The sequence below is a fragment of the Panthera pardus genome, unplaced genomic scaffold (genome assembly GCF_024362965.1).
Source record: "Panthera pardus isolate Hobbes unplaced genomic scaffold, ASM2436296v1 HiC_scaffold_8, whole genome shotgun sequence".
Classification (NCBI taxonomy): domain Eukaryota; kingdom Metazoa; phylum Chordata; class Mammalia; order Carnivora; family Felidae; genus Panthera; species Panthera pardus.
The window spans coordinates 11392284-11419476 of record NW_026527013.1 but is presented as its reverse complement, the minus strand read 5'-3'; the positions used below and the strand labels follow the sequence as shown (position 1 = coordinate 11419476).

The window sequence follows — 27193 nt, the reverse complement described above, 5'->3', positions numbered from 1 at the left end:
CCACACTCTTTGAGATCGCCTCAGTTTTTTCCCTAATGTCCTTTTTCTGTTCTGGGACCCCCTGTGGGATCTCCCATTATATTAGGCTACTCTTTGCTGTGATAGTTTTCTCAGACTTCCCTTGTGTTTGATGGCTTGCCAGTTTAGATGAGTACTAGCCCAGTATATCCTAGGAACCTCTCTATGGGAATTTGATTTCTTAAAATCACGATTATCCTGGGGTTTTGGGTTTTGGAGGGGCCACTCTAATTGTTAGAAAGCGTAGGGGCACTTGGGTGGCTCAGTCGGTTAAGTGTCTGACCTCGGCTCAGGTCATGAACTCCTGGTTGGTGGGTTCGAGGTCATGAACTCCTGGTTGGTGGGTTCGAGGTCATGAACTCCTGGTTGGTGGGCTCGAGGTCATGAACTCCTGGTTGGTGGGTTCGAGCCCGGCGTCGGGCTTTGTGCTGTCGGCTCAGAGCCTGGAACCTGCTTCCAATTCTGTGTCTCCCTCTCTCTCTGCTCCTACCTTGCTTGCGCTCTGTCTCTGGCTCTCAAAAATAAATACTTTAAAAGAGTGTAAAGGGGTTCTGAGACCCAATCATTTCATTTTACTTATTTACTTATTATTTTGTGTAAAAGAGCACGGAGGGCTCTGTCTTCTTCCCTGCTCAATCTCCAGCTTCTAGTGCAGCTTAGCTCACAGGGGACATGCACTAAATATTTGTGGAGTGAATGACTCCAAGAGCCAGGAGCTCTAGGCTCGGGCTCAGAGAGGGACGCACAACCAGGGTGCACAGCCAGTGTGGGAAAAGAGGGAGTGGGGAGGTTTCGGTGGGGGGGAGGGGGGTGACGGGTGTTTGTGTGGTCCAGGAGAACCCGACATCTAGGGCAGGGTCTGGACCTTAGCCACACGTTGAGATCACTCGGGGAGCATTAAAATACGCTGATGCCTGAGTCTCACGCCCGAGGATACTGATGTGATTGGTCTAGGGTGCCACTTGGGGATTCTAAGGTTCAGTTAAGTTTGAGAGCCACGTCCCTGTGGGGACAGTGTCAAGGAGGGTAGTCCAGGCAGTAGGTTGAGGTGGCTGCTCCCTGCCTGGGTGACTTTGGGCGAGTTACCCAACCTCTCTGAGCGCCTGTCCTCTCTTCCAATGGGGGCAGTGATATCTACCTCATCGTGCGGAGACTAACTATGAGCAAAAGAGACTGCCCGCACTAGCACGTCCGGATCAACAATTGTTCGATAACAACAACAACCACATACTGATTTTTATCACAGGTGCAGGGCTGCACCCTCAGCTCTGGAAAATGGCAGTTAGCTGTCAGGACAGACGGGAGGTGCTGGAAGCGACCAGAGCCGTGTCATTTGAGAAGAAACGCAGGATCGGCCTCGCCGGGTACGGATTCTAGGGACGGCAAAGGATAATATTAATTACAAGAGCACAGGAATTAGTGGTCTCCCATTCGCGCGAGGCCTCACGCTGCACGAAGCCTGTCCACACCCGCGCGCTTGGATTTTTCTGTTTTTAATTTTCTGCGGGGTCGGCGGAGTCATCTCCGCTGTTTAAATAAGGCTAGGCTCAGAGAGGGAGAGGGGTCAGCCCAAGGGCGCACAGCGGCCCAGAGGCCAAGGCCGGGCTGTGCACCCGAAGGGAGACGCGCGGGGCGGCGGAGCCCACGTGGCGGCTGCGGGCACCGGGCCCAGCGGTGGCGGGCGGGTCCCCGCGCCCTCCAGGGACGTTCAGGCCTCAGGAGGGCCGCGGAGGCGCGGGAGGCGGGGGCTCGGAGGCGCGGGGCGGGGGCGGGACGCGCGAGAGGCCACCCACCCCGCCCACCCCAGGATCCCCCCCCCCTCCCCCCGCCTCCCTCCCTCTCTCCGCACCTCCCTCCCCACCCGCGCCCTGCCTCTTCCTCCGGCGCGCGGTGGCAGAGCCTGGGCTCGGCGCGGGGGAGGCGGGGGGCATCCCGGAGGGGATCCCGCCCCCTCCCCCGGCCGCCCCGCGCCCCCCGCACCCACGTGAGCGCAGGGCCAGCCCGGCTCCCACCCGCCGCACAGCGCGTCCCGGCTCCCTGCCGGTGCCTCCGCCGTCCGGTCCCCGCGCCAAGCGCTGCGCCATCCCTGGCGGGTCCCCGCTGCTCGGGCCGGGCGCTTCGCCGGGCTCCGGCACCTGCATCCGGGAGCAGCGCGCAGGCCGAGGCGCGGGCAGGCCGCCCCCGCCGCTCCGGGCGCGGGTGAGTGGGGGGCCCCGCGGCCGCGCTGGGGCAGGGGCTCCGAGGTAGGGGCTGGCGGGGTCCGAGGCGGGCTCGGCCCCGCACCGGGGTCGGGCGGGTGGGGCGCCCCGCGTCCCCCTTGCCACCTCTCGGCCGCCTTTGTCTCGGCTGCTCCCTGCCCCTTAGCGTGGTCGCCGCCGCTCCTCTGGTCGCCTTGGTGAGTTTCCTACCACCTCAGTCACCCGAGGGCTCGGTGCCTATAGCCCCTCCTCCCCCCCCCCCCCCTCCCGTGGCCTCAACTCGCGGGCCGGTGTCCATCTCTGTGCCTCATGCTTCCTCCATTTCCAGGGCTCCGTTCCCTTTCTTCTCGGGCGTGTATGCCTCCAACTCCGGGCAGACTTGGGTTGTGGCTGAGACTTGGGCCACCGCTGCGCTGCGCGGGTGCTGGGTGTGAAGGGTGCGTGGGGGCGGTGGTGGTGGTGCGTGCGTGGGAACCTGAATTTGTGAGTGGGCTTGCCTGCCCAAAGAGGCGTGTGGGCTGGGTGTTGAAATGTGGGGAGGGATTTGAATGTCTGAAGTTTTGTGTCTGGAGCCCCAAGTTGTGCGTGTGTGTGTGTGTGTGTGTGTGTGCGCGCGCGCGCGTAGGAACTGTATGGCCGTCACTGTATGGAGTTTCATTTACGAAGGGGAACTGTGCGGGGTCTTGAAGGCGTGTGTGAGGTCGTATGTCTGACGCTGTGCATGGATGTGTGTGCATGTGTTTGTGTGTGCAGGGATTGTGTGACGGACGCGGCATGAGTGGAGTTGCATTTCTGAAGGCGTCGTGTGGGCTTGTGTGCCTGAACAGTTGTGTGTGTGTGTGTGACCGCGTGTCTGTGCGGTTGTATATGTGTCAGTTGCACACAAAGGCGTGTGAGGCTGTGTGTTTGGATGCGTGTGTGATATGTGATGTATGTGACTTTTCTCTTTCCTTCCCCCGCTGGCTGCTCTGGCTAGCAGAGTGTTGAGATAAAATGGTGAGGAAGCATACGGTTGCCAACCAAGCTTGCTTCAGCTTTAGGATGTGGGAGGCCCTTCCTTTCTTTCTGATCCAAGGTGGGGGGCAGTACATGCCTTCACGTCTGAGAGTCTGGAGGTTGGGGGAAGCGGGTGGGAGACCCATGCTGGAACCCTTGTGGAGACTGGGGACACTAGAAGGGCCCCTTCCCCAGTGGCAAACCTAAGAAACAGGGTCAAGAGAATGCCTAGGACCAGGAGAGACTGGACAGGCTGTCTGTCCCCTGGCTGTTGGGTTTCTGCTTTTTTATTGACCCCGGTTGACGTCCGTTTCGCGCCCATCAGGTGCTGTTGTAAGCCTCATGCGAACAGAGCCCTCTAAGCCACACAGAAAGTGACCAGTTCCAGCAAGGTGGAGGGGGGTTTGAGACAAAGCGCTCAGGTATGCGGTTCTGTTAGGTCAGGGGCTGGTGGATTTTGTCAGTAAAGGGCCCGAGAGATTGCACTGCGGCCCCTGCGATCTCTGTCCCAACACCCCAGCTCTGCCATTGTAGCATGAAAGTAGGCCGTAGACAATACGTCAGGAATGAGCATGGCCGTGTGCCAAGAAAGCTGTTTACAGATACAAGCAGCGGGCCGGATTTGGCCCTCAGATGATGGTTTGTACATCCCTGCTTTGTGCTGTGCTGCTTCTTGTAGGGAAGAGGAAGAAAAGAGAAAACGAGCCCTGGAGCTTTTGTGGCTGGTTTGGATCTCAGCAGAGCACTCCCTTGGGACCCATGGGCAGTTTCGCAGTACTGCTTGGTGACTGGGAACATATGAGAGAGAGAGAGAGAGAGAGAGAGAGAGAGAGAGGAATTAAGAGTTTCCCGTGTAATCTGTGGTCCCATGTCTGGGATTTTTTTCACAGCAAGGTGAGAAGCAGCACTGGGGTTTCAAAGCGGTGGACCCATTTGGAGCAGGACCCCAACTGGGATCTGGCATTGAGAATGCGGGCCTGGACCCGGAGGAAGCGTGGCTTGGAAAGTTGAGGCAGCTGTCTCATCTTTTGGATATGGGGGGGGGGTGGGGGTGGGTCAGGGGAGGGCAAGGAAGACAGTAACCCCCGGAAAAGAAGCCGCACAGCTAGCAGCAGCAAACAACCTCCCCACCCCCCCTCCCTCCCAGCCCATCCTGGGTGGATTTTGACACTGAGACTGGGGGGCAGCCAAGGGGAGGGGTTGGAGGCCACGATCCCTCAGAGAGTGGCAGGTGTAACACCAGGCAAAGCAAACGTGCACAGAGTTCAGCACAGGAACAGTATTGACTGTCTTCCTTTGGCTCGCTCCTTTTTAAAGAGCGAGAGCGAGTGTGTATGAGCCAGGGAGGGGCGGAGAGAGAGGGAGAAAGAGAATCCCAGGCAGCCTCCGCGATATACGCACAGAGCGCTGACACGGGGCTTGATCCCATGAACCGGGAGATCATGACCCTGAGCTGAAATGAAAAGTCGGACTCTTAATCAACTGAGCCTCCCAGGTGCCCCTTGGAGAGTTTTTTCTAAGAGCCAGATCAATCTGTTGTATTTGTCAGGAAACAGCACACTCCAAAAGCAGAATTGGAAAGAGTTTAACTTAAGGAGTATTTACAAAGATCGGAGCAAAGTTAAGGGAAACCAGGAAGGGTGGTGTAGTAGCAGTCAGGGACCAGCAAGAGTGGGGGAGGGGAGGGATCAGGAGGGAGGCAGGGAGGTAGCAGGACCGGAGCCTTGGCTGTAACAAAGGATTGTGTTTCTTTTTTGGTTGAAACATATTTGATGTATAACATTGCCTAAGGGTAAGGTGTGTACCATGTTGCTTCGATACATTTGTGTCTTGTAATAGGATTGACATTAGCAAGAGCACCTCTTTCACATCAAGGGAGCCAAGAACACCCAATGGGGAAAAGGATAGTCTCTTCAACAGGTGCTGGGAAAACTGGATAAACACATACAGAACAATGAAATTGGTCCCCTATTTTATACTCCTCAGAAAAAGTAACTTGAAATGGGCCCGAGACTTAAACATAAGACCTGATACCTAGAAGACGAGGTAGGGAAGAAGCCCTGTGACATTGGTCTTGGCAATGATTGTTTTGGCTAGAACACCAAAAGCATAAATGGAAGCCAAAATAAACAAGAGGGACCACATCAAACTAAAAACCTTCTTGGCAGCAAAAGAAACAACAGAATGGAAAGAGCGTGCAGAATGGGAGATACTTTTTGTAAACCGTGTATCAGATAAGAGGCTAACATCCTAAATCTGTGAAGAGCTCATGCAACTCAACAATAACAACAGCAACAAAAACCATCTGACTAAAACATGGACAGAGGAACTAAAACTTCTTTTTTCAGAGATGTCTGAATGGCCTACAGGTATGAAGGATTGTCTGATGGGACCTGTGGCTTGAGGCAGAGGAACACAGCCACTGCCACATAGGGGCGTGTCGGGGGTGGGGTAGGGAGAATAAAGGCCCCTCCCACCACCATTCTCCTGCCCACTGGCCAGACCAAAAGGGGAGCCAGCAGCCAAGGGAGCCTCAGCAATGCCATCCACCCCTGGTGGTCAGCCTTTTGCCCTGGAGTGAATATAAAGGGACAGCAGAATTCCCAGGATGCCTGGGATATGGGCACCTGCCACTTTTTTTTTTTTTCCCCCCTGTGAGATCATTGTAGGCCAGGCTGCCTGTTGTTCCTAAATAGTAGGTCCAGTGCCCAGGGCTCATGATACTTTTAGGACCCACAGAGATGTTTTCACTTCTTTTAAAATCAGAAGAAAGAACTACGCTTTTATTTATTTATTTTATTTTTTATTAAAAATTTTTTTTAATGTTTATTTATTTTTGAGAGAGACAGAGACAGAGTGTGAGTGAAGGAGGGGCAGAGAGAGAGGAAGACACAGAATCCAGAACAGGTTCCAGGCTCCGAGCTGCCGGCACAGAGCCCGACTTCGGGCTCGAACCCACGGACTGTGAGATCATGACCTGAGCTGAAGTTGGACACCTAACCGACTGAGCCACCCAGGTGCCTCAAGAACTACACTTAGTAAAAGAAAATATTAAAAAAAATTTTTTTAACATGTATTTATTATTGAGAGACAGAGACACCGTTAGCAGGGGAGGGTCAGAGAGGGAGGGAGACACAGAATCGGAAGCAGGCTCCAGGCTCTGAGCTGTCAGCACAGAGCTGGACGTGGGGCTTGAACTCACAAACTGTGAGATCGTGACCTGAGCCGAAGTCGGACACTTAACCGACTGAACCACCCAGGCGGCCCTAAAAGAAAATATTTTAAAGTATAATGTTCGGTGAAATTCACAGAACAGAAACCCAACCATTTTAAAGAGGCATCAGGGGCATCTCGGACATTCTCAGTGTTGTGCAGCCACTGTATTCATCTTTATAACAATTCAGTTGTAAAATACAACTTAATACTTTACTTTTTTTTTAATGGAGGAAGAAGTCCACAAAAGCAAAAGTTCCTCTGGCCCACAAGAGTCATGTTTCCAAGCTGCCTTAAACTTGTAAGGTATTTAGTTGGTAAGAGGATCGACAGGTTTTTATTTTTGTATGCACTTCATTTAATGTGTGTTAAAATATAATTTGCATTTCAAGTAATGATCTAAAGCTTCCGTTGGAGATATATTTATTTCAGTAAGGAAATAAGGTTATAGGGAAGTGGTCAGATACAGAGAAGACGCAAAAGTCTGGTTTTGGGAATAGTGCCTGGCACCCCAGAGAGAACTCAGAACATCACATTCCCCTTCAAAGATGAGTCCTGAAGAGCCACTGGGGACAAGGTCACCATTTCCTCCCTAAGGAACCGCACCTCCAGCTCCTTTCTTCACCTGAACACTCATGCAGACCAGTTGCATTTGTCGGGCACTGACTTTTGCCAGGCTCCTGATGATTTTGTCATTGTGGATGGTCCACTTGTCCGCACCTCCAGGCCAGACACGAAACCACATTAATTTGGGGGGCTAACCCCAGGGGCCTTGTCTAGGGCTCTGCATGCACGTGGCGCTCAGCAAAGGCTCTTTAGTTTGGTTTGTGAGCTGGGGCAGCCCCCACCTCCTCCTGATGGTGTGAAATAAGGAGGGTTCTGGAGCCAGGGAGTGGCAGAAACATCCATTTACCTTGTGATCTCCCACCCCGCCTCTCCCCAGCCACGTCCGCAAGCGATTCAGGAGATCTTGACCTCTTTCTCCCCGGGGTGTAACCCTGGAGCCCCAGGCGTGTTCTCAGGTGTCTCAGGATGGGCGCGTCCCAGCAGGTGGACGTCCGCCCTCCTCTGGTGCCTGGATTCTCTCTGAGCCCCTCGCTGGTTTCTTCCACCCTTTCCCCTCTCCCTACAGCCGCCCTCTGTCCTGCCCCTCACTGGAAGGCCCCTGTGGCCCCGGCAGATAGACGATGAGCAGCCACGGGAACAGCCTGTTCCTGCGGGAGAGTGGCCAGCGGCTGGGCCGGGTGGGCTGGCTGCAGCGGCTGCAAGAAAGTCTGCAGCAGAGGGCACTGCGCACGCGCCTGCGCCTGCAGACCATGACCCGTGAGCACGTGCTGCGCTTCCTGCGCCGGAACGCCTTCATCCTGCTGACCGTCAGCGCGGTGGTCATCGGTGAGCCGGCTTGGGGGGGGTGGGGTTCCCGGGGAAATCAACTGCCCGCACGCATATTCACTCCACCTACCGGTTGTCACCCACGCGAGCGCATCCCGCCGCCCACTGCGTTCCCTCCGCCCCCATAAGGACACATTCACACAGGTGGGGCTGAGTGACCCAAACCACTCCACAGAGCCCCTCTTTCGGTCCTAGGGGTCAGCCTGGCCTTTGCCCTGCGCCCGTACCAGCTTACCTACCGGCAGATCAAGTACTTCTCTTTCCCCGGAGAGCTTCTCATGAGGATGTTGCAGATGCTGGTGCTGCCGCTCATTGTCTCCAGCCTGGTCACAGGTGAGCGAGCCCAGGCCAGTGGTGGCTTCTAAGACCCATCCGACAGTCCCAGCTCAAACCTGGAGCCAGAGCTATCCCAGGCATGAGATCACCTCCCTACCTCAGGACCTGGAACGCGAAGCCGGCACCTAGCCCCGAGTTCTCGGGCCAGAGCCCGGATCTTCGTCAGACTCAGGTTCCAGACCCAGTGAGACCTATGCCACTTAGTAACTTTACCGGACTTTTCCATGGAGGTAGAATACCAGCCCGCCAGGGGCTTAGCATCATTCAGGGGGGCAGCCAGGGAAGAGAGTACCACACGGATGGCCAAGGGGTGGGATGCGGGTAAAGGTGTTTGAGATGGAGGGGACAGGATGGTGAGTGGGGGATGGGGTAGAAATATGGATGGGCTATGCAGAAGTCGGCGAATTCTTTTGGAAAGGGCCAGAGACTGAACATTTTCAGCATGGGGGGCGGTGCGTATGATCTCTGTCATAACTACCCAGTTCTGTTAAGGTAGTGTGGGAGCAGCCGTGGACTCATATGTAATCAAGTGGGCATCGTTGTGTTCCAATAAAACTTTATTTGCAAAACCAGACCTAAGTGGTTGATTGCCAACCTCCAGACTTGATTGGCATGAAGGTTGGCATGAAGAATGCTTTCTTGGTCTGGGTTTCCCAGAAGCAGAGCCCAAGATGGGGATCTTTGCACAAGCGATTGGTCAAGGGATGGCATTCAAGAGAGACCTACGAGCAAGTGAAGGAAGCAAGATGAGGCAGGGAAAGCATCTCAGCAGAGCTGTGGGTTCAGAAGAAGGTTGGCCTCCCAGCCCTATCCCACGGGTAGTTGTGGAACAGGAGTAATGCTACAGGATTGTTCTTCTCAACTCTGCCCCCACCTGAGTCAAAGGGGCTGGCCCTTTGAATCCCAGATACAGGCAGCCTTTGGCTTGAGACCTTCCATGGGGTGTTTCTGGGCAAGGCAGCTTTTGTTCTGCTGAGGGCAGCTCTCAAGAGAGGGGGGCAGCACGAACTGTTAGCAGCCAACAGACGCAGCAGCTGAAGGACAGGTGCCTTAGTCTGGTAAAGGGCATTTGGATGGGCGAGTGGGTGGTGGGGTGTGGACGGGGCTGCTCAGGGCGGTACCCCCTGTCCTCTAGGTATGGCATCCCTGGATAACAAGGCAACAGGCCGGATGGGGATGCGGGCAGCTGTATACTACATGGTGACCACGGTCATTGCTGTCTTCATTGGCATCCTCATGGTCACCATCATCCACCCTGGGAAGGGCTCCAAGGAGGGGCTGCACCGCGAGGGCCGCATTGAGACCATCCCCACAGCTGATGCCTTCATGGACCTGGTCAGGTGACGTCCTTTCTAATTTTGATGGGAACTCTAAGCCTAGATGCAACAAAGTGTGCTCAAGGAGAGACTAGGGAACAGGCTGATTCAGCCTGGAAATGCAAAACCCAAGTTGAACCTAGTCTCTTGGTACCTGCTTTCTGCCCCGGAGCGTTGCACAAATGCTCTGAGAGTCGGTGACTTCTAGGGTATGACCTTTTGGCCCTTAGGCTCCGGAGGCTAGAGCTGCATGTTGAGACAGGCTCAGAACAGGTGGTGGCTGGTGTTCCCAAGCTCCATCGGAGGATGAATGACTCTCTTAGGCAAGATTTTGACAGCCAGAATCAAGGCTCACCATGGTTCTTCCCTGGTCCCTGACTTGGGGGAAACCCACAAGTTGTCTGGGTTTTTTGAGGCATCACTGGTACGTGTGTGTGAGTTGAAATCCCCAAGGTGGCTCGGTAGGGGATTTCTCCTTCCCACTGAAGGGCTTGGAGAGACCTGGATTTGAGGTCCATCTGTACCTCTCAGGAGCTGTGTGGCTTTGGGCACCTTCCATAAAGTCTCTGTGGTTTGGTTTCTTTGTGCATAAAATGGGGACATCAATAGTGCTAGAAGGGACACTTCTAGAGGTTGTAGGGTTTAGATCATACAGGTCACTTAGCTCAGTACCTGGCCTAGAGTAAGCATTCACATGTTGGCTGCCGTTATTATCGTTGGTGCTGCTGCTAACTACCTCCCTTCCTCTGATGTTTTTCTGCAGAAATATGTTTCCACCCAACCTTGTGGAGGCCTGCTTCAAACAGGTCAGGAGGAAGTACACCGTTTGTTCAAGGAGGTTTGGAGGGTGGGAGTGGTGGTAGGGGGCTTGCTGCTGAGTGAATGGTCCCCGAGTGAGGGATGGGAAGAAGGGCCTGACAGAGCAATGGGCAGGGGCTTTTGGAAGAGTTTGGGAGAGAGAATGTACCTCCCATTGGTGGGATGACCAGCTCTTAGGCCATGAGCTTCCTGGGGATGGTTCTGGAGGAGGAACCAATGTGTCTCACCATAGATGGTTGAGGAGACAGGCCTTCTAATCTGTTGGAGCAGGGAGCTTTGAAAAATGCGGAATCTACGCGTTGGTCGTTCACTCCTCCATTCATGTGTTGCTTCACTCGTTCTTCTACGCGTTGGTCAAGTACTTCGTTTACTCACTCAGATCCACTGAATAAGATTCTCCAGGGTGTGGCAACCAGGAATTGGTGTTCTCGGTAAATTTCTCCAGGAGGTTCTGATGCATCGATTTTGGCCCCGATCTCTCCATATTTCAGTTCAAGACGCAGTACAGCACAAGGTTGGTAACTAGGACCATAGTGAGGACAGAGAATGGATCTGAGCCGGGCACCGCCATGCCTCCCCCATCCTCGATGGACAACGGAACCAGCCTCCTGGAAAATGTCACATGGGCCTTGGGCACCCTACAGGAGGTGCTGAGCTTCGAGGAGACTGTGCCTGTGCCTGGCTCAGCCAATGGCATCAATGCCCTGGGCCTCGTGGTCTTCTCTGTGGCCTTTGGGCTGGTCATCGGTGGCATGAAACACAAGGGCCGAGTCCTGCGGGATTTCTTCGACAGCCTCAATGAGGCTATTATGAGGATGGTGGGCATCATTATCTGGTGAGTGCTGGGCTGTGACAGTGTGGGCAGGTGACGGCCCGCGGGAAAGGTGGAGCTGGGGCTGGGAAGTCCGGTGGTGGGGCAGATGCTCAAGGGGCCATTGGGGCCTTTTGGCCCAGATCATTTATATATGTATTGGTGAATCGACTCATTCATATGTTCACTTATAAATTCACTCATGGACTCATCTTCACATTAATGAAACCATTGATTGATTTGTTCATTTATTGACTCACTGCACCATCGATTCATTCGAGCTCATTCTTTGGCCTGCTCATTCGTCTCTGCATTTGGTATCCTCCCATTGACTGGCTCACATATTCCCTGCATTCATTCACCTTTTTGCTTAACACCCTCATTCATTCACTCACTCCTTCGTTTGTGTCTCATTTGCTCCTTTTCTAACTCATTTAGCCCCTTGCTAATCATTCCTTAATCGATACATGCACGCATTCATTCATTCTTTACGTGTGTCTGTTCCTTCACCAATTCCTTCACTCATTCAGCAGACATTTTCCCAGGCTAACTCGGTCTTGAACTCTGGAGTACAGAGATCCATTGAATTCAATCATGAAGTCTTGGAGGAGACAGCCCCATACTAGATAAATGTGATTCAAGGCAGAAGGTTCTAGAGTAAAGGGACATTTCAAAGGTGTTGAGAACGTGGAGAAGTGAGCAGCCAGTGGACAGATAGGTAGTGGACTCTGCTTGGGAAGCCGAGGAGGGAGTCATAGAAAAGGTCACTTCTTAGTTGGGTCTTGAAAGGTAAGTGGGAATCCGATAGGACAGGGAGGGGGAAGAGGCCCTTCAAGCGGAGACGAGAGAACACGCAAAGCCTGAATTGTCGGGAGAATGGCAGGGAGTTCAGGGAGGCGGGAGCACAAGGTGAGTTGGGAGCGGCCATGAAAGATGCTAACAAGACCAGGGCGCCTGGGTGGCTCAGCCGGTTGAGCGTCCAACTCTTGGTTTCAACTCAGGTCGTGATCTCACAGTTCGTGGGTTCAAGTCCCGCGTCGGGCTCTGTGCTGACAGCGCGGAGCCCGCTTGGCATTTTTTTCTCCCTCTCTCTGCCCCTCCCCCATTCTCTCTGTCTCTCTCAAAAATAAATAAACTTAAAAAAAAAAAAAAAAAAGATGTGGACGAGACTGTCTGGTCCCAGACTGGAGAAGATTTTGTACATCATCCCCAATAACTAGAAAGCTGTGTAGGGGGCTAGAGGCCAAGGTGAAAGCTTGGAAAAGCAGTGGACGGTGAGCTTGTCAAGGAGACTGAGTTTTGGAAACCATAAATCGAAAGTGGTGTCGTTGGCAGGTTTGGGTCAAATATCCCGATGTACTGGGTGGCTGAGGGTAGAAGGAAAGAAGCCCTGTGCAGTTGACCTGAAGGTGAGGAACTTTGTTGGGGGATCAGGAGGAAGGACGAAGATGGGGAGGTTGGGAAGGGCGTTCATGAGCAGACACAGAGGTAGGTCTAGGCTGGGAGACAACTCTGCACCTTCACATCGGCTGTCACCCTGAGCCTAGCTGAGCCCAGCTGGGGGGGACAGGTGAGCCCCCGATGAACTCACTTCTGTCTCCTCTCTTTCACTCGCTGCTCTAGCTGCACCGGTCTGCTCTGTACTCCTTTACTTCTTCCAGCTCATGCTAGTTTCAGGGTCTTTGCACTGTGCCTGCAATGCTTCCCGCGCGGGTGGATGTGTCCCTCCTCACCACTCGGGCCTCTGCGTGAATGTCAGCATCTCTAGAGAAGCCCCTCCTTGACCACGCATGTTTCCACAGCCCCACTCAGGGGCTCTGTTTTGCGGCGGTCGCCCTCCGAAGTTTTAAATTAGGTGTTTCTATGTGTACCGCCCGGTTCCCCATCAGGATGTGGGTGCCACAGGGGCAGCGACCTTGTGACCGGAGCAGAGCGGGTGCTCAGGAGAGAGGTTGAATAAGTAGATGATTTGACAAGACACGTGGTTTGAGATGTCCATGGGAAATTCAGGTGCAATAGCTCAGGGCTGGTGAGTGAGTGGGAGTATGCACTTACAGAACAGGCAGTAGGGGCCTAGAGGTTACCCACTTAGCGCAAAAAGAGTTGGAGGCGGTGAATAAGGGGCGTTCAAAGGCCAGCGATAGGGACCGTCTGGGCCACGTCTAGGGAGAGAGTCCCAAGGGCGGTGATTCTTTGGGGAGGGACTTGAATGGGAATGGAGGTAAGAGAGACCTCATAAGATTGTATCGCGTGGAGTTGTAGGAGCCTTTCCCCACTGTAGTGGGCATGAGTTCTGGGTGAGTGGGAAGAGGAAGTGGGCTGTGCCTGTGGGGCCCTTCCCTGTTCGTGAGTGTGTGGGGAAGGTTGGGGTGGAGTAGGGTGCTGGACCATGGGCACTGCCTGGCCCCAGGGGCTTATATGGGCAAAGCCTTGGGAATGCCAGCTCCGAGCCTTAGGGGAAGTCATGAGGGAGCTCTGACAGGCCTCTGGCTTGGCCTAGGTACGCACCCGTGGGCATCCTGTTCCTGATTGCTGGGAAGATCCTCGAGATGGAAGACATGGCCGTCCTGGGGGGTCAGCTGGGCATGTACACCCTGACTGTCATCGTGGGCTTGTTCCTCCATGCTGGTGGTGTCCTGCCCCTCATCTACTTCCTCATCACCCACCGGAACCCCTTCCCCTTCATTGGGGGCGTGCTGCAGGCCCTCATCACTGCCATGGGCACGTCTTCCAGGTACGGCCTAATCCCCCACCCCTGGTGCTTTTCCGAGGTTCGCTGTTGTCCACCTGCTCTCCTAGGAGTCCTGCCCTCCTTCACCCCCTGCTGAGCCTCGTCTGTGCTGTGCGGTAATGTCAGCGGCTCCGGAAGGTCTCCAGGTCGACCAACACCTCAGTGCTGATCTCTGCCCCCGCACTGACTCTCCTGACCTCTTTTCCTCCTTGTCTATTTCTCTGTTGTGTATGGAGGAGAACTAGCTGCCAGTCTTGAGGTTAAGCCTAAGCTTCCCACGGGTTCCATGTTCTCGGTCATTTTTCTGGCTCAGAGAGTTTCATTTCCCCTCGGGGTGGTGGCTGCGAGCTCTCTTGGCCTCCTTGTCCTTTTCTCGTGGTTTTAGGGGGTTAGTAAAGAACTTCCCTTTTCCCCATCATCTAAATTCAAAATAGTTTGAGAAGTGTCACAAGGGCCAACCAGCTGGAAGAATGCTGCCATTTTTATTGCTCGCAATGCTGCCTGGAGATTTGGTCTGTGGCCAAGAGGATGGGTGCCATCACAGCCCAGAATTAAACTCAACCTGGTCATCACAGGGCTGGATCCCCAAAGGCCTTCTCTGTGGGTCCAGGCTTCTCACTGCATGGCTTCAGGTTGACCAGGCAGAGCACGTGTTTTGTGGACAGACGGACTCCCAAATGAGACGGCCACTCCTTCAGCTACACTCCCCCATCAGTTAGGCCCCCCTTCCTCCCCTGAGGGGCGGTGGGAGAGAGGCAAGGAGGGTTAGTGTAGCTGGGGTGCCCCGTGAACCACAGGAGTGGGGGACTAGGGGTCCCTGTAATACTTCTCTCTCAACCTTGAGGGTGTGGGTGGGAGGCCAGCAGACCGTTCATCCCCTCCTTCCTGGGAGTGGAAAGTACACTAGTGGCACAAACACGTGCCTAGTAACCAGCCTTAAGCTATGGGCTTTAAGCGGGTCCAGAGACCTTCACCCTAGGGGACTGCCATTGCTGTGCGCTTCTGGCAACATGAGGAATCCCTCTTCCCTGTGCAGTTATCAGTCTCTGAAATGTTATACGCCTGCCAGCCTCTCCTCGCTCTGGCTCCCACCTGGGCCCTTAGTGTTCTCAGCAGAATCTCTCTTTCGACTCGTTGCGGCCCCGGCCCCCACCCTGCCACCCCCCCGTTCTCAGTCTCCTGGGCTCTCTCCCCTAGCTCTGCAACGTTGCCCATCACCTTCCGCTGCCTGGAGGAGGGCCTAGGTGTGGACCGACGCATCACCAGGTTTGTGCTGCCTGTGGGGGCCACTGTCAACATGGACGGGACCGCCCTGTACGAGGCCCTGGCCGCCATCTTCATCGCCCAAGTCAACAACTATGAGCTCAACCTGGGCCAGATCACAACTATCAGGTGAGGGGGTCTTGGGTGGGCTGTGCCAGCAGGTGAGACCTCAGAAGTCGTTAGCTTGGCTAGGGGTGGGGGTGGGGGAGGCTCAGCTTGAGGTCAGGGGAGGCTTTGAATGTTGGAGCGAGGGGATGTGGGATGAGCCCAGTCACCCAGGCCAACTGAGCTTGTCAGGAGCTGGTGTGATGTTTGAGTCCCCATTTCCTTTCCCATGCTGTTGTGGGCAAATCCCTTTGCCCAGGATTTTCCAAAGTATGGCCTGGTGCAACCTAATGACACGAGGCTCTTACGATGGATTCCTGGGCCTTGTCACCCAGAGGTTCCAACGCGGTCATTATAAATACAACAGCAAACATCATCACCTCCTTTCGGTCTTTGCTTCGGGGTCACACTTTCGGGGAAGTGTTCCCTGAATGTTCGGTTTAAAATCGCATGGTCTGGACCCTCGTAGACTGACCCGTTCCTCCATAGCGCCATCTGCCTTAGTATATATGTTAAGTACTCATCTTGCTCCTTGCCTGCCTCCCCCCCACCTAGAATGTGAGCTCTGTTTGGGCAGGGGTTTTCTTCCATGGGAATTTCTACTAGGCCTCTAGCTTGTAGCATACGCTTCGTAAGTATGAGTTGAAAGAATACATTTATTGAAGGCTGCTTTTTGTTTTCAGGAACTTAATTTAAGATGTCCTCTCCCCTTCCATGGTGTCCTTTCTCACTGTCTGCGTCATCTTCCCCTTCCCTCCTCCTGCACCCCCCCCCGTGTTCTCTTTCCATGTGCAGTATCACGGCGACAGCAGCCAGCGTTGGGGCTGCTGGCATCCCCCAGGCGGGTCTGGTCACCATGGTCATTGTGCTCACATCGGTGGGCCTGCCCACTGAAGACATCACGCTGATCATAGCGGTGGACTGGTTCCTGTGAGTCCCTTCAGACCCTGGTGCTCTCGCTCCTCAACCCTCACTCCCCACCCGCGTTCCCCGTGAGACCCCCAACCCGTGGGCCCTCAGTCCAGCGAGGACACAGAGTTCTAGAATTTGAGAGCAGAAGGGAAGCCGTGCAGCACACTCTGGGCCGTGGCCCGCGGTTCCCAAATTCCAGAATTAACCTTGGGGAAGTAGGACAGGGAGGAGAGGAGCAATGGGGGCTTTAGCTCTCAGCCTGAAAAGCCCCTGCTTTATGTAGAAGTCACAAGAAGGCGATCTGTGGGACAGAGCTGGCTTGCCAGTGTTTTTTGTGTGTTTGTTTTTAATTCTCAACTTTGAAACACGGGAGGTTTACGTTGAAAAAAAACCCCAAAAAACTCTGGACTTTCATCCCCATTTGGGAGCTCTGTGCTGGACCTGAGTCCCATTTAGACAGCCTCCAATCTTGCCGGGGAAGCTTTGGCATCTTTCCCTGGTTACACGTAGTTCACTTTGGTGAGCTGATTTACTCATGGTGGTTCCCGTCCTCCTCCTGTATGCTGTTCAGCCCACAGCCTCTCATTTTCTCCATCAGATGTTTATGTCCTTAAAAAGAGAGAATTGCATTGCTGAGATCAAACGTGAGCACATCAGCATTGAGCCAACCTGTGTTTGGTAGGAGGGGAAACTGAGGACACTGAAGGGGAGGGACCTGCCTGAGGTTATGTGGTCGTGGAGGGGACGTGAGCCCCAACTCCCAGCACAAGGGACCCCCACCCCCCGACCCTGCTACACCGACTCTTCCATGAACTCTTGAAACTTCGAGTAACCATGGCTTCTCTCTCCCCTCCCCTCCCCTCCCCAGTGACCGGCTTCGCACAATGACCAATGTTCTGGGGGACTCTATTGGAGCAGCCGTCATTGAGCATTTGTCTCAGCGGGAGCTGGAGCTGCAAGAAGCCGAGCTCACCCTCCCCAGCCTGGGGAAGCCCTACAAGTCGCTCATGGCACAAGAGAAGGGGGCGTCCAGGGGCCGGGGAGGCAACGAGAGTGCCATGTGAGGGGACCCCAGCCCTGCTGCCCATAGAGGAGGGAACGGGGCTGGGGAGGGGGGGGTCCTAGGGAAGACCCACTGCCCGAATGACTGTGCGCTGAACACACGTGTTCTGTCCAGCTTGTTTGGTGGAAACTAAGATAAAGGAGCAGGAACCAAAGGGTGTCCAAGGCCTCCATTTCTCTCTGGGCGCATGCAGAGAACTCGTGGAGGGCAGTGAGCTTCGGGTCCGACAAGCGGAGGGGTCAGCTCATGCCCTTTATTTTCTCAAGGAGTGGTGGAATTGAAGGAAGTAAGGGATAACCGCCATTTATCATAATAAAACAATGTGTGTGACCTCCGTGTCGGGGGTCCCCGAGACCTGAAGGTTCAATGATTTGCTAGAAAGACTCGTGGAACTCAGAGAAGCTCTGATGCTCACGTTTATAGTTGACTGCAGTGAAAGATGACAGATTAAAAATCTGCCAAGACCAAAGTTGCCTGGGGCGGGGTCCAGAAGTCACCAGACGTGGGCTTCCCATGGCGCCCTCTTAGTGGAACCCCATGGACTCACTCAATCGTCTCCGCAATGATGCGTGACAGCACGTATGGAGTAGTGTCAGCCAAGGAAGTAAGTTCACCTGAGCCTTGGTGTTCAGGACTGTTATCGGGGATCTGTTGTGTAGGCATTCTTTGGTCCCCACAGAAGTCAAACGAATATAGCAGGTGAACAAAAACAGGCATTCGCCATAAGTTACATGGTCAACCCGGACCACGTGGTGTGGATCAAGGTCCCAGATATACCAAGATGCTTTTATGAGGCAGGATATTCCAAGGGCTCAGAGTTACTTCCCGGGAGCCAGTCAAGGGCAAGTCCTTTCTCTGGAACATGCAGGCTTTCAGCTCCCCTAAGCCTTCCGAGTCAACTCTTTACTTCATGCACCCATGGCTGGGAATAGAGGAAGCAGCTTCCCGTGGGGAAGAATAACTGTGTCTTGTAGTCCAAACTGCTGACTCCTGAAACCAGTTGTCTCAGCCCCCCCCCCCCCCACGCTGGCCTCAGGAAGCGCTGTGTCTCCTTAGTGCACAAGGGTGGATGTTGGTCATTTAACATTATTTTCCTGCAGCCTAATAAACCAGGTGGGACATGAAATGAGACTTTAATAAAGCCTTCGGGAAAACACAAGTATATAGAGAGTAACAGGATTCCAGATGTCATGGATATAATTCAACTCTCTGACCCTTTAGTCCCGGAAACACATTGGTTTTTTTCTGAATCAAATTAAACTTCACTTGAGCACCTGCCTCTCTCACAGCGGGAAGAAACCTTTCAAGCACAGGCGTGTTTCGGGGATACTCCCTCCCCCATTCTTTAGGATCCAGAGAGAACCCTTGGGCATATGTACTTGAGAAAACTGGGAAGTAGGGATCCAGATTTCTTTAGTCTATTTGCAGTCGCCATGGCAACGTTTGTGTCAGAAACTGGAAAAAGTCCAGGCAAAGGCAAGAAGCTTATAAAGCATCCTACTCCACAGTTGACCCTGGGGAGCTTGGCCGGGGATCCCAGTCTCAAACTGGAATTTCTGCCTCTAAGGTGTGGTCAATGGTCTGTGTCTGCAGAAAGCTCCTCGTGGGAGCGGGGTGGGGCAGTTTGCTAGGTCTCCCGTGACAAAGGGCCGCAGACTGGGTGGTTAAACAACAGATGTTTATTTGCTCCTAGTTTTGGAGGCATGTCTTTGACTTGATTCCATTCATGTAACCCCAGAAAACATCTCTCTAAATGTTTCCAAAATAGGCACACATCCCATCACTTTGAAGGTAGATATTAAACACATGGGATTCGATTCAGCTGTTAAGAAATCCAGACCATTACTGAAGCTAACTGAGAAAATAGGTTCTATTCATATAAAGTTAAAGCGACTGGTTACAAAATGATAAAAAGAAATCCAAGGCACAACCTGAAGAAAAATAGAGGGCAGGAAAGAAACACGGAAGGTTTTGCTCTAAGACATAAAATTTGGAAAAATAAGGTTTTGCTCTAAAACATAAAGTTAGGAAAAATAAAAATATTGCACAGAGGGGGTGCCTGGGTGGCTCAGTCGGTTAAGCATCCTACTTTGGCTCAGGTCATGATCTCACAGTTTGTGGGTTCGAGGCCCACGATGGCAGTCTCTGTGGTCAGCACAGAGCCTGCTTGGGATCCTCTGTCCCCTCTCTCTCTGCTCCTCCCCTACTTGCATGCATACGCACTCTGTCTCTCTCTCAAAAACAAATAAACATTTAAAATATTTAAATAATGCACAAAGGAAACTAAGATTTCTGGTCCTCAGGATTGTGTGCCCAGTTACTCATGAGAATCCTGTAATGGTTCCCCAACACTGAGAGGCACTGCCCTGCTGAGGAGTCTCCCCAGGGCCACCTTCATGTCCCTGTTCCTCAGACTGTAGATGAAGGGATTCAGCATGGGGGTGACAATCGTGTACATCACCGAGGCCACCAGACTTGTCCTAGAGGATGAAGTCGCTGCAGAACTGAGGTAGACCCCGAGGCCCGTGCCATAGAACAAGGAGACCACCGAGAGGTGAGACCCACATGTGGAAAAGGCTTTGTACTTGCCCCTGGCTGATGAAATTTTCAGGATGGAGGAGAAAATCTGAGAATAAGAAAAGAGGATCCCAGAGAGAGGAAAAACACCTAGGACAATAGTCACAAAATACACCACCATGGTATTGACGAAGGTGTCAGAACAGGCAAGCTTCAGGACTTCAGGAAGATCACAAAAAAAGTGTGGGATTTCCATGTTTGTGCAGAAGGACAGCCTCAAAAGGGTCAAAGTCTCGAGCAGGGAGCCCACGACACTGATGCACCAGGACCCCACGGCCAGCAGCCTACAGAGCTGGGGGTTCATGATGACCATGTAGTGCAGGGGGTGACAGATGGCCACAAAGCGGTCATAGGCCATCACGGTCAGGAGTAAATTGTCCAGGCATCCAAACACGATGAAAAAAAATATCTGGCTGAGGCAGCCGGCACAGGTGATAGGTTTTCTCTGCGTCTGGATGTTCCAGAGCATCTTCGGGATGGTGGTGGAGGTGAAGCAGATGTCTACAAAGGACAGGTTGGCCAGGAAGAAGTACATGGGGGTGTGGAGGTGGGAGTCAGAGCTGACGGCCAGGAGGAGGAGCAGGTTCCCAGTGAACGTGACCAGGTACATGGACAGAAATAGCCCAAAGAAGAAAGGCTTCTCTGTGAATCCCAGGAGGAGAAAGTGTGCAGCTCTTGTTTGGTTTCCACTTTCCATGGGGCTACTGGCCTTGTCCAGAAAGAGACAAAAAGCAAGACACGATTCACTCCAAATAAGCATTCCCCCGAATGACCGAAATATCCTTAATCCAAACCCAGGGGAATCATGAAGTCGTTTGTTTTGGCTAACGATTGGCTTTCTTTGCTGACAAATTGTGGTTACCGTCGCTACCTGGGAAAATTGTCCCTAGGATCATTGGTTCTCCAGTTGTGGCCCCTGTACAGCACCATCAACATCACGAGGGAACCTGTTAGAAGTGCCCATTTTCAGGCCCACCTGACCTACTGAGTCAGATGCTCTGGGTGTGAGGCCAGCACTCTGGGCCTTGACAAATCCTCCTGGGGATCTGATGCACACCCAAGTTTGGGGAGCACTGCTCTAGTGCTCTCCTGCATCCCTAAGCAGCCATCCACGGGGGCTGCTTTTCACTTTGTGCTCGGTGCTTGTGGGAACGGGCAATTCCCTAACCCCAGGCAGATCGTCCAACCTCTGAGAGGTTCTTTCACTGTGCTGCCTTTCCGCGATTTCTATACCTCAGATCCTCTGGACCATGGGTGTGCCTTCTCATAAAAAAATAATAACCAATATTATTGTCGTTAATAGTCATTTATGTTTCATTTATATTATCAATGCCTAAATAGAAATCCCACCAAAATTGCATTTATAAATATACCGCTCTAGAGTTTCTTATTTATGTATTGATTTCAAAATTTTACGTTATTTTTTTAAAATTCCGGTCTAATGAAAGTATAATGTTACATTAGTTTCAGGTGTACAATATAGTGATTCGACGATCTGTGCACCACTCAGTGCTCATCACAAGTGTGTTCTTTAATTCCCATTACCTGTTACACCCTGCCCCCCTCCACCCCCACTTCCCTTCTAGAACCATCAGTGTGTTGTCTTTAGTTAAGAGTCTGCTCCTTGGTGTGCTGTGCTCTTTCCACCCCGCCTGATTGTTTTCTTTCTTTTCTTTTTTTTTTTTATTTAAAAATTTTTTTAACGTTTATTTATTTTTGAGACAGAGAGAGAGACAGAGCACGAACGGGGGAGGGGCAGAGAGAGAGGGAGACACAGAATTGGAAGCAGGCTCCAGGCTCCGAGCCATCAGCCCAGAGCCCGACGCGGGGCTCGAACTCACAGACCGCGAGATCGTGACCTGGCTGAAGTCGGACGCTCAACCGACTGCGCCACCCAGGCGCCCCTGTTTTCTTTCTTAAATTCCACACAGGAGTGAGATCATATGGTATTTGTCTCTCTCTGACTGACTTATCTCACTTAGCATGATACCCTCTAGATCCCTCCACTCTGTTGCAAATGGCAAGATCACGTTCTTTTTTTTACGGTCGAGTGATATGCCATTGTATGTATACCCCACATCTTTTTTATCTAGTCATCAGTCGACTACAGTGCCCTAGGCTTTCTCAATATTGGCTTTTTCTTCACCTAAGTTTGTCCTTTCTTTTTAGCTTTATCAAAGTATAGTTGGTTACAGAATATACTCATACAAGAATACTCATAATTTATCCTCTTAACATATTTTATTTAAAACATTTTCTAATGTTTATTTATTTATTTATAAATTTTAATGTTTATTTTTGAGAGAGAAAGAAAGAGAGAGAGAGGCAAAGCATGAGAGAGAGGGAGACACAGAATCCGAAGCAGGCTTTAGGCTCTGAGCTGTAATACAGAGCCCAATGTGGGGCTTGAACCCACGAACCGTGAGATCATGACCTGAGCCGAAGTCGAACGCTTAACTGACCGAGCCACCCAGGTGACCCTAATGTTTATTTATTTTTGAGAGAGAGAGAGAGTACACAAGCTGGGGAGGGATAGAGAGAGAGGGAGACACAGAATCCAAAGCAGCTCCAGGCTCTGGGCTGTGAGCACACAGCCTGATGTGGGGCTTGAACTCAAAAACTGTGAGATCATGACCTGAGCGGAAATCGGACACTCAACTAACTGAGCCACCCAGGTGCCCCTATTAAAATTTTAAAAAAATGTTTATTTAAGACAGAGAGAGAGAGAGAGCATGAGCAGGGGAGGGACAGAGAGAGAGAGAGGGAGACACAGAATCCGAAGCAGCTTCCAGGCTCTGAGCTGTCAGCACAGAGCCTGACACGGGGCTTGAACCCACGAACGATGAGATCATGACCTGAGCCAAAGTCGGACGGTTAACTGACTGAGCTACCCAGGCGCCCCTGGATTTTATTAAAAATTTTAAGTTTTTCTATAATATTTACATACTTTCTCCAAATAATACTAACTTACAACACCTATTTATCTTTGGATCTTATTGCATTGGTATGAAATTCCACAACCCTGCTCAAATTTATGGTAAGAGTTGGTATTCTCACTTCTTCATATCTTTCAAAGAATTCTTTCTGAGAGGGGCGCCGGGGTGGCTCAGTCAGTTAAGGGCTTAAGCCTTAGGCTCAGGTCGTGATCTCACAACCCGCCTGGGGCTCTGTGCTGACAGCTCAGAGCCTGGAGCCTGCTTCCTTTTTCTCTGCCCCTCCCCCCACTCATGCTCTGTCTCTCTCAAAAAGAAATAAACATAAAAAAAAAAAAAAGGGATTCTGTCCAAGAATAATCTTGGAGTTTTGTAATTTAATAAGATGTTCATTATAATTTAGGTTACACAAACATATTTTTATCAACTTAACTAGCATCTTAATTCCTAGATACCTTAGAGGGTCTTTGAAAGCATAGTAAGTGTTTAGTGATTAACAATTTAGAAAAAATAATGTTAAATCCGATCTCCACATTGCCTGATAAATTTCTTTTTAAAAAAGTTTTTGTTTAGGGGCGCCTGGGTGGCTCAGTCGGTTAAGCGGCCGACTTCGGCTCAGGTCATGATCTCACAGTCTGTGAGTTCGAGCCCCGCGTCGGGCTCTGTGCTGACCGCTCAGAGCCTGGAGCCTGTTTCGGATTCTGTGTCTCCCTCTCTCTCTGACCCTTCCCCCGTTCATGCTCTGTCTCTCTCTGTCTCAAAAATAAATAAACATTAAAAAAAAAAAGTTTTTGTTTAAATTCCAGGCAGTTAACATACAGTGTGATATTAGTTTCAGGCATACAATTTTGTGATTCTAATATTTACTTTTTTTTAAGCATGTTGTACACCCACCGTGTGTTATATGCAAGTGGCTAATCACTAAATTCTACACACGAAACCAATTTTAGCAAATGATAACTAGAATTTAAATAAAAACTTGGAATAAAGAAAGCAAAGTAAGCTTTACACCCAACGCGGGGCTTGAACTCATGACCCTGAGATCAAGAGTCACCTGCGATTTCAATGTTTAATGTTAAGTGTGGAGCAAGAGACCATACAAGCTATGAAAAGAAAATAAATAAAAAATATAGATAACATAAATTAATAGTGAAAATATGTAATCTTTGAAAACAGAAGTTCTCTCTGAATAAAAAGTCTGGAAATAATCCAAGAAAGAGAAGAGAAATAAGAAGAAAATATCAATAATTGTACCATTAATTGAAAAAGCTCTTAATGATAAAATGTGCTGTACAGAAAATTAGAATATTAAAAATAATAGATTTGATTGATAAAATGTAACGTATTTAACTTACAAAGTCTAACTATAAGTCATAGACATATTAATGTATTAACTGGGAAAAATTACGGGATATTAAGGATTCATACAAGAAAATATAAAAAAGGCAATAAATGTTTGAGAATATTGGCACAAACCCAAGGAAAAAAATGAGCTACAAGAAGATCATCCTTGAGTGGTAATATGAATCCTGATTTTAATTTGAACATTTTTTAAAAGTTTATTTATTTATTTTGAGAGAAAGAGAGAGAAAATGAGTGGAGGAGGGGCAGAGAGAGAGGGAGACTGAGAATCTGAAGCAGGTTGAGGGCTGATAGCAGAGAGCCAGATGTGAGGCTTGAACTCATGAAGTGTGAGATCATGACCTGAGCCAAAGTCAGATGCTTAACTCACTGAGCCACCCAGGCGCCCCTGAATCCTGATTTTTGGATTCATTTTCTTCTATTACATCTTTCAAAATCTGCAAATGAACACACATGTGGTCTATCTTCAAGAAATAAAACACTTTAAGATTTGAACATGTTGAGACTAAAATATAAAATAAAACAAAAAGCCTATTAGTCAAGCAGAAAAGTAAGGTAAAAGCAGAGTTAGGGAATTAGAAGAAAAATTCTACAACTGAGAAAGAAATCGCAGGATCAATTCTTTGCCCAAAGCAAACATACAGACGAAATTAGAAGTCTAATGAAAGGGATAAAAAGAAAGAAAAAGAACAGAACTGCCTACAATTAGGAATGAGCAAAACAGACACAGGTTTAAGGATACACGCATCTTTGCAAGATAATATTTATAACTCCATGGTAAAAGTTGGGAAATCTCGAAGAACTGAATTTATTTCTGGGAAAATATGTGTCAGAAGTCGATTCAGAAGGGTAACAGACCAAAATGAAGGAGGGAATTAAACGAACAAAGCTCACCTCCAAAAATGCCCTGGGGAGGATCCCGTGGCAGGAACCATAAAAGAATTCCCCCTTTAAATATTAAAGAAAAGCGAATCTACTATTTGGAATGTTGCTTATCAACACGTGGAAAATTACAACCAATGCAATTCTAGGAGAAAAAGACAAGTAAGAGAAGCTAAGTATGGAAAACACAACTCTTCATCATTGGAAGATCATGGATTGGCGGCAGGGGGTGAATTGACGGCCGACCTTTTAACTGAGTATGATTTTCGTAATGCAGTGGATACAAAACAAATATGCAAGGACCAGTAGCCATTTTAAAGTGACATTCGGTGGCACGAAAGTACATTGGCATGTTTTGCAATCATTGCTTCTATCTTGTTCTAAAACGTTTTCATTACCATGGGAACGCTGAACTATTTTTGTAGCTTTTCTGTGAATGTAACATTATTCAAAAATAAAAATTAGCAAAAAAAAAAAAAAAAAAAAAGAAAGTGGGCGCGCGAGAAAACCCCCCCCCAGCAGTGTTCATATGTACAGTGACATCTGTTAGAAAATAGATCACAAGCATTTCACATGTTAACACAAATATAAATGGCCAGGAATAGGGACTGGAAACTTGCAAATACATAATAAATGAGAGCAATGCATTCATTAAATTAGCTAAAATTTCTTGAGGATCTCTTAAGGACCTCATATTAATCTCCTGAAGTGGATACTGCAATTATCCTAACTTTCCAAATACGGAAACTGAGACCCGGAACATTAAGTGACTTGATATATCAGAAGATGTATGAATGGACTCTTAAGTGTTAAGGGTGTGGAATCCCAGGGTATATTTGTTGTTTGAATGAATACATGAGGAAGATTTTCCAGGTGAAAGAATACGAGAGTGTCTTTGGTAGAAGAGAACAGAGACACTTATCATGGCTCCCAAAAACCCGAGGGGAAGAGAAATCGAGAGACACAGGAATGGAATTGTGTATGTTTTAAGTAAGTGGGCTCTCACCCCAAATCCAGCCTCCAAGAGCTTCGCCCATCTCCAGGCCTGTTTCCCACAGCAGATACTCTGATAGCATTAGGGCACCTCTAGTTCTGTGTGTCCTGTCTTCCCTGGGTGACGGATATTCAACTTAGCTCCAAGAAAGGACAGGAGGGGTGCCAGGTACCTGTTCTCTGAAAGGGCACAGCTGAACTCTCTCCTTCCTGGGACAGCTGAGCTGTAGTGAGGGGAGGAAAGGGCATATTTACTACTTCTAGGTCCTCAGAGGTTGAATTCTGACAATTCTCATTAAGTTAATTCTTCTATTATTACTCTATTCTCTGGGCAACTTGTTTCCCATGGGTGAGGGAGTCAAAGTGGAAAAGAACTTTTCTTCTAGGCTTGTCCTCTTGGGAGCATCTTGGATGTCAGCTATGTGTATGACATCCCATGGCCTCTAAGTTGTGGTGTTCTTTTTATTTTATTTTATTTTTTATTTTTTAATGTTTATTTTTGAGAGAGAGAGAGAGAGAGAGAACACAAGTGAGGGAGGGGCAGAGAGAGAGAGGGAGACACAGAATCCGAAGCCCATTCCAGGCTCTGAGCTGTCAGCACCGAACCCGATGTGGGGCTCGAACCCATGAACCGCGAGATCAAGACCTGAGCGGAAGTTGGATGCTAACCGACTGAGCCACCCAGGAGCCCCTAAGTTGTGGTGTTCTTTTCTCCACTGGCCTGACCTTCACTGTCTTCTTTCATGAACATTTCCTCAACATCTGACATGGAATTTCTTTGTCTACCAAAGGCATAAACAGGCATATTTTTCAAGACTCTGTGAGTCTCAAGCGCTTTGATTTGGGACTGTGAACAGGGATCTGGATCACACCCAACTCCCAACAAGTATCCCATAGTTACGTGGAAGAAGGGTGGAAATAGATCATCGTGTTTGGTGGAGTGTCAAAAAATTGCTTATTGTTGGGCTGCACAGGTAGAGTTTCCTTTGCAAAAGTTGCCCAAGTCCACTCATCTAGTTTTTTCATTTGGAGTACACGCATTCATCCCTTTAAAGCTGATGTGGACAATTGTTGGGGTTCGGAGCTGAGGGCCAACAAAGAATTCTTGAGACATCTTTGGTGCAAATATCGGTTGGATATCGATGGATATACTGGAAGTTGGATATCATTTTTGGAGGTCACCATTCATCCCACTACACTGTGTTCCAGTAAAACATCTTTACAAAAAAGGCTGTGGGTTGGATCTGGTGTACGGGTCGTGGTTTGCTCACCC

The 27193-nt window shown here is 50.4% G+C and overlaps 2 protein-coding genes across 3 annotated transcripts; one reads left to right on the top strand and one right to left on the bottom strand.

Annotated features, from left to right (window-relative positions):
- Window positions 1–2038: 2038 nt before the first annotated feature.
- On the top strand, window positions 2039–17527 carry SLC1A6 (solute carrier family 1 member 6). 2 transcript variants are annotated; one of them, XM_053897461.1, is made up of 10 exons: window positions 2039–2217; window positions 7558–7817; window positions 8013–8150; window positions 9289–9493; window positions 10233–10275; window positions 10780–11123; window positions 13600–13833; window positions 15028–15222; window positions 15994–16128; window positions 16979–17527. In XM_053897461.1, the coding sequence occupies exons 2-10, from the start codon at window positions 7613–7615 to the stop codon at window positions 17172–17174; spliced, it is 1695 nt and encodes a 564-aa protein (XP_053753436.1). In that variant the 5' UTR covers window positions 2039–2217; window positions 7558–7612; the 3' UTR covers window positions 17175–17527. The 2 variants fall into 2 exon arrangements, with proteins under 2 accessions (XP_053753436.1, XP_053753437.1); XM_053897462.1 differs by lacking the exons at window positions 15994–16128; window positions 16979–17527 and adding an exon at window positions 15882–15909 and having other exon boundaries at window positions 2045–2217.
- Window positions 17528–19155: 1628 nt separating this feature from the next.
- On the bottom strand, window positions 19156–20502 carry LOC109247981 (olfactory receptor 7C2). Its single transcript, XM_019417250.2, has one exon. The coding sequence runs from the start codon at window positions 20445–20447 to the stop codon at window positions 19491–19493; it is 957 nt and encodes a 318-aa protein (XP_019272795.2). The 5' UTR covers window positions 20448–20502; the 3' UTR covers window positions 19156–19490.
- Window positions 20503–27193: the final 6691 nt, after the last annotated feature.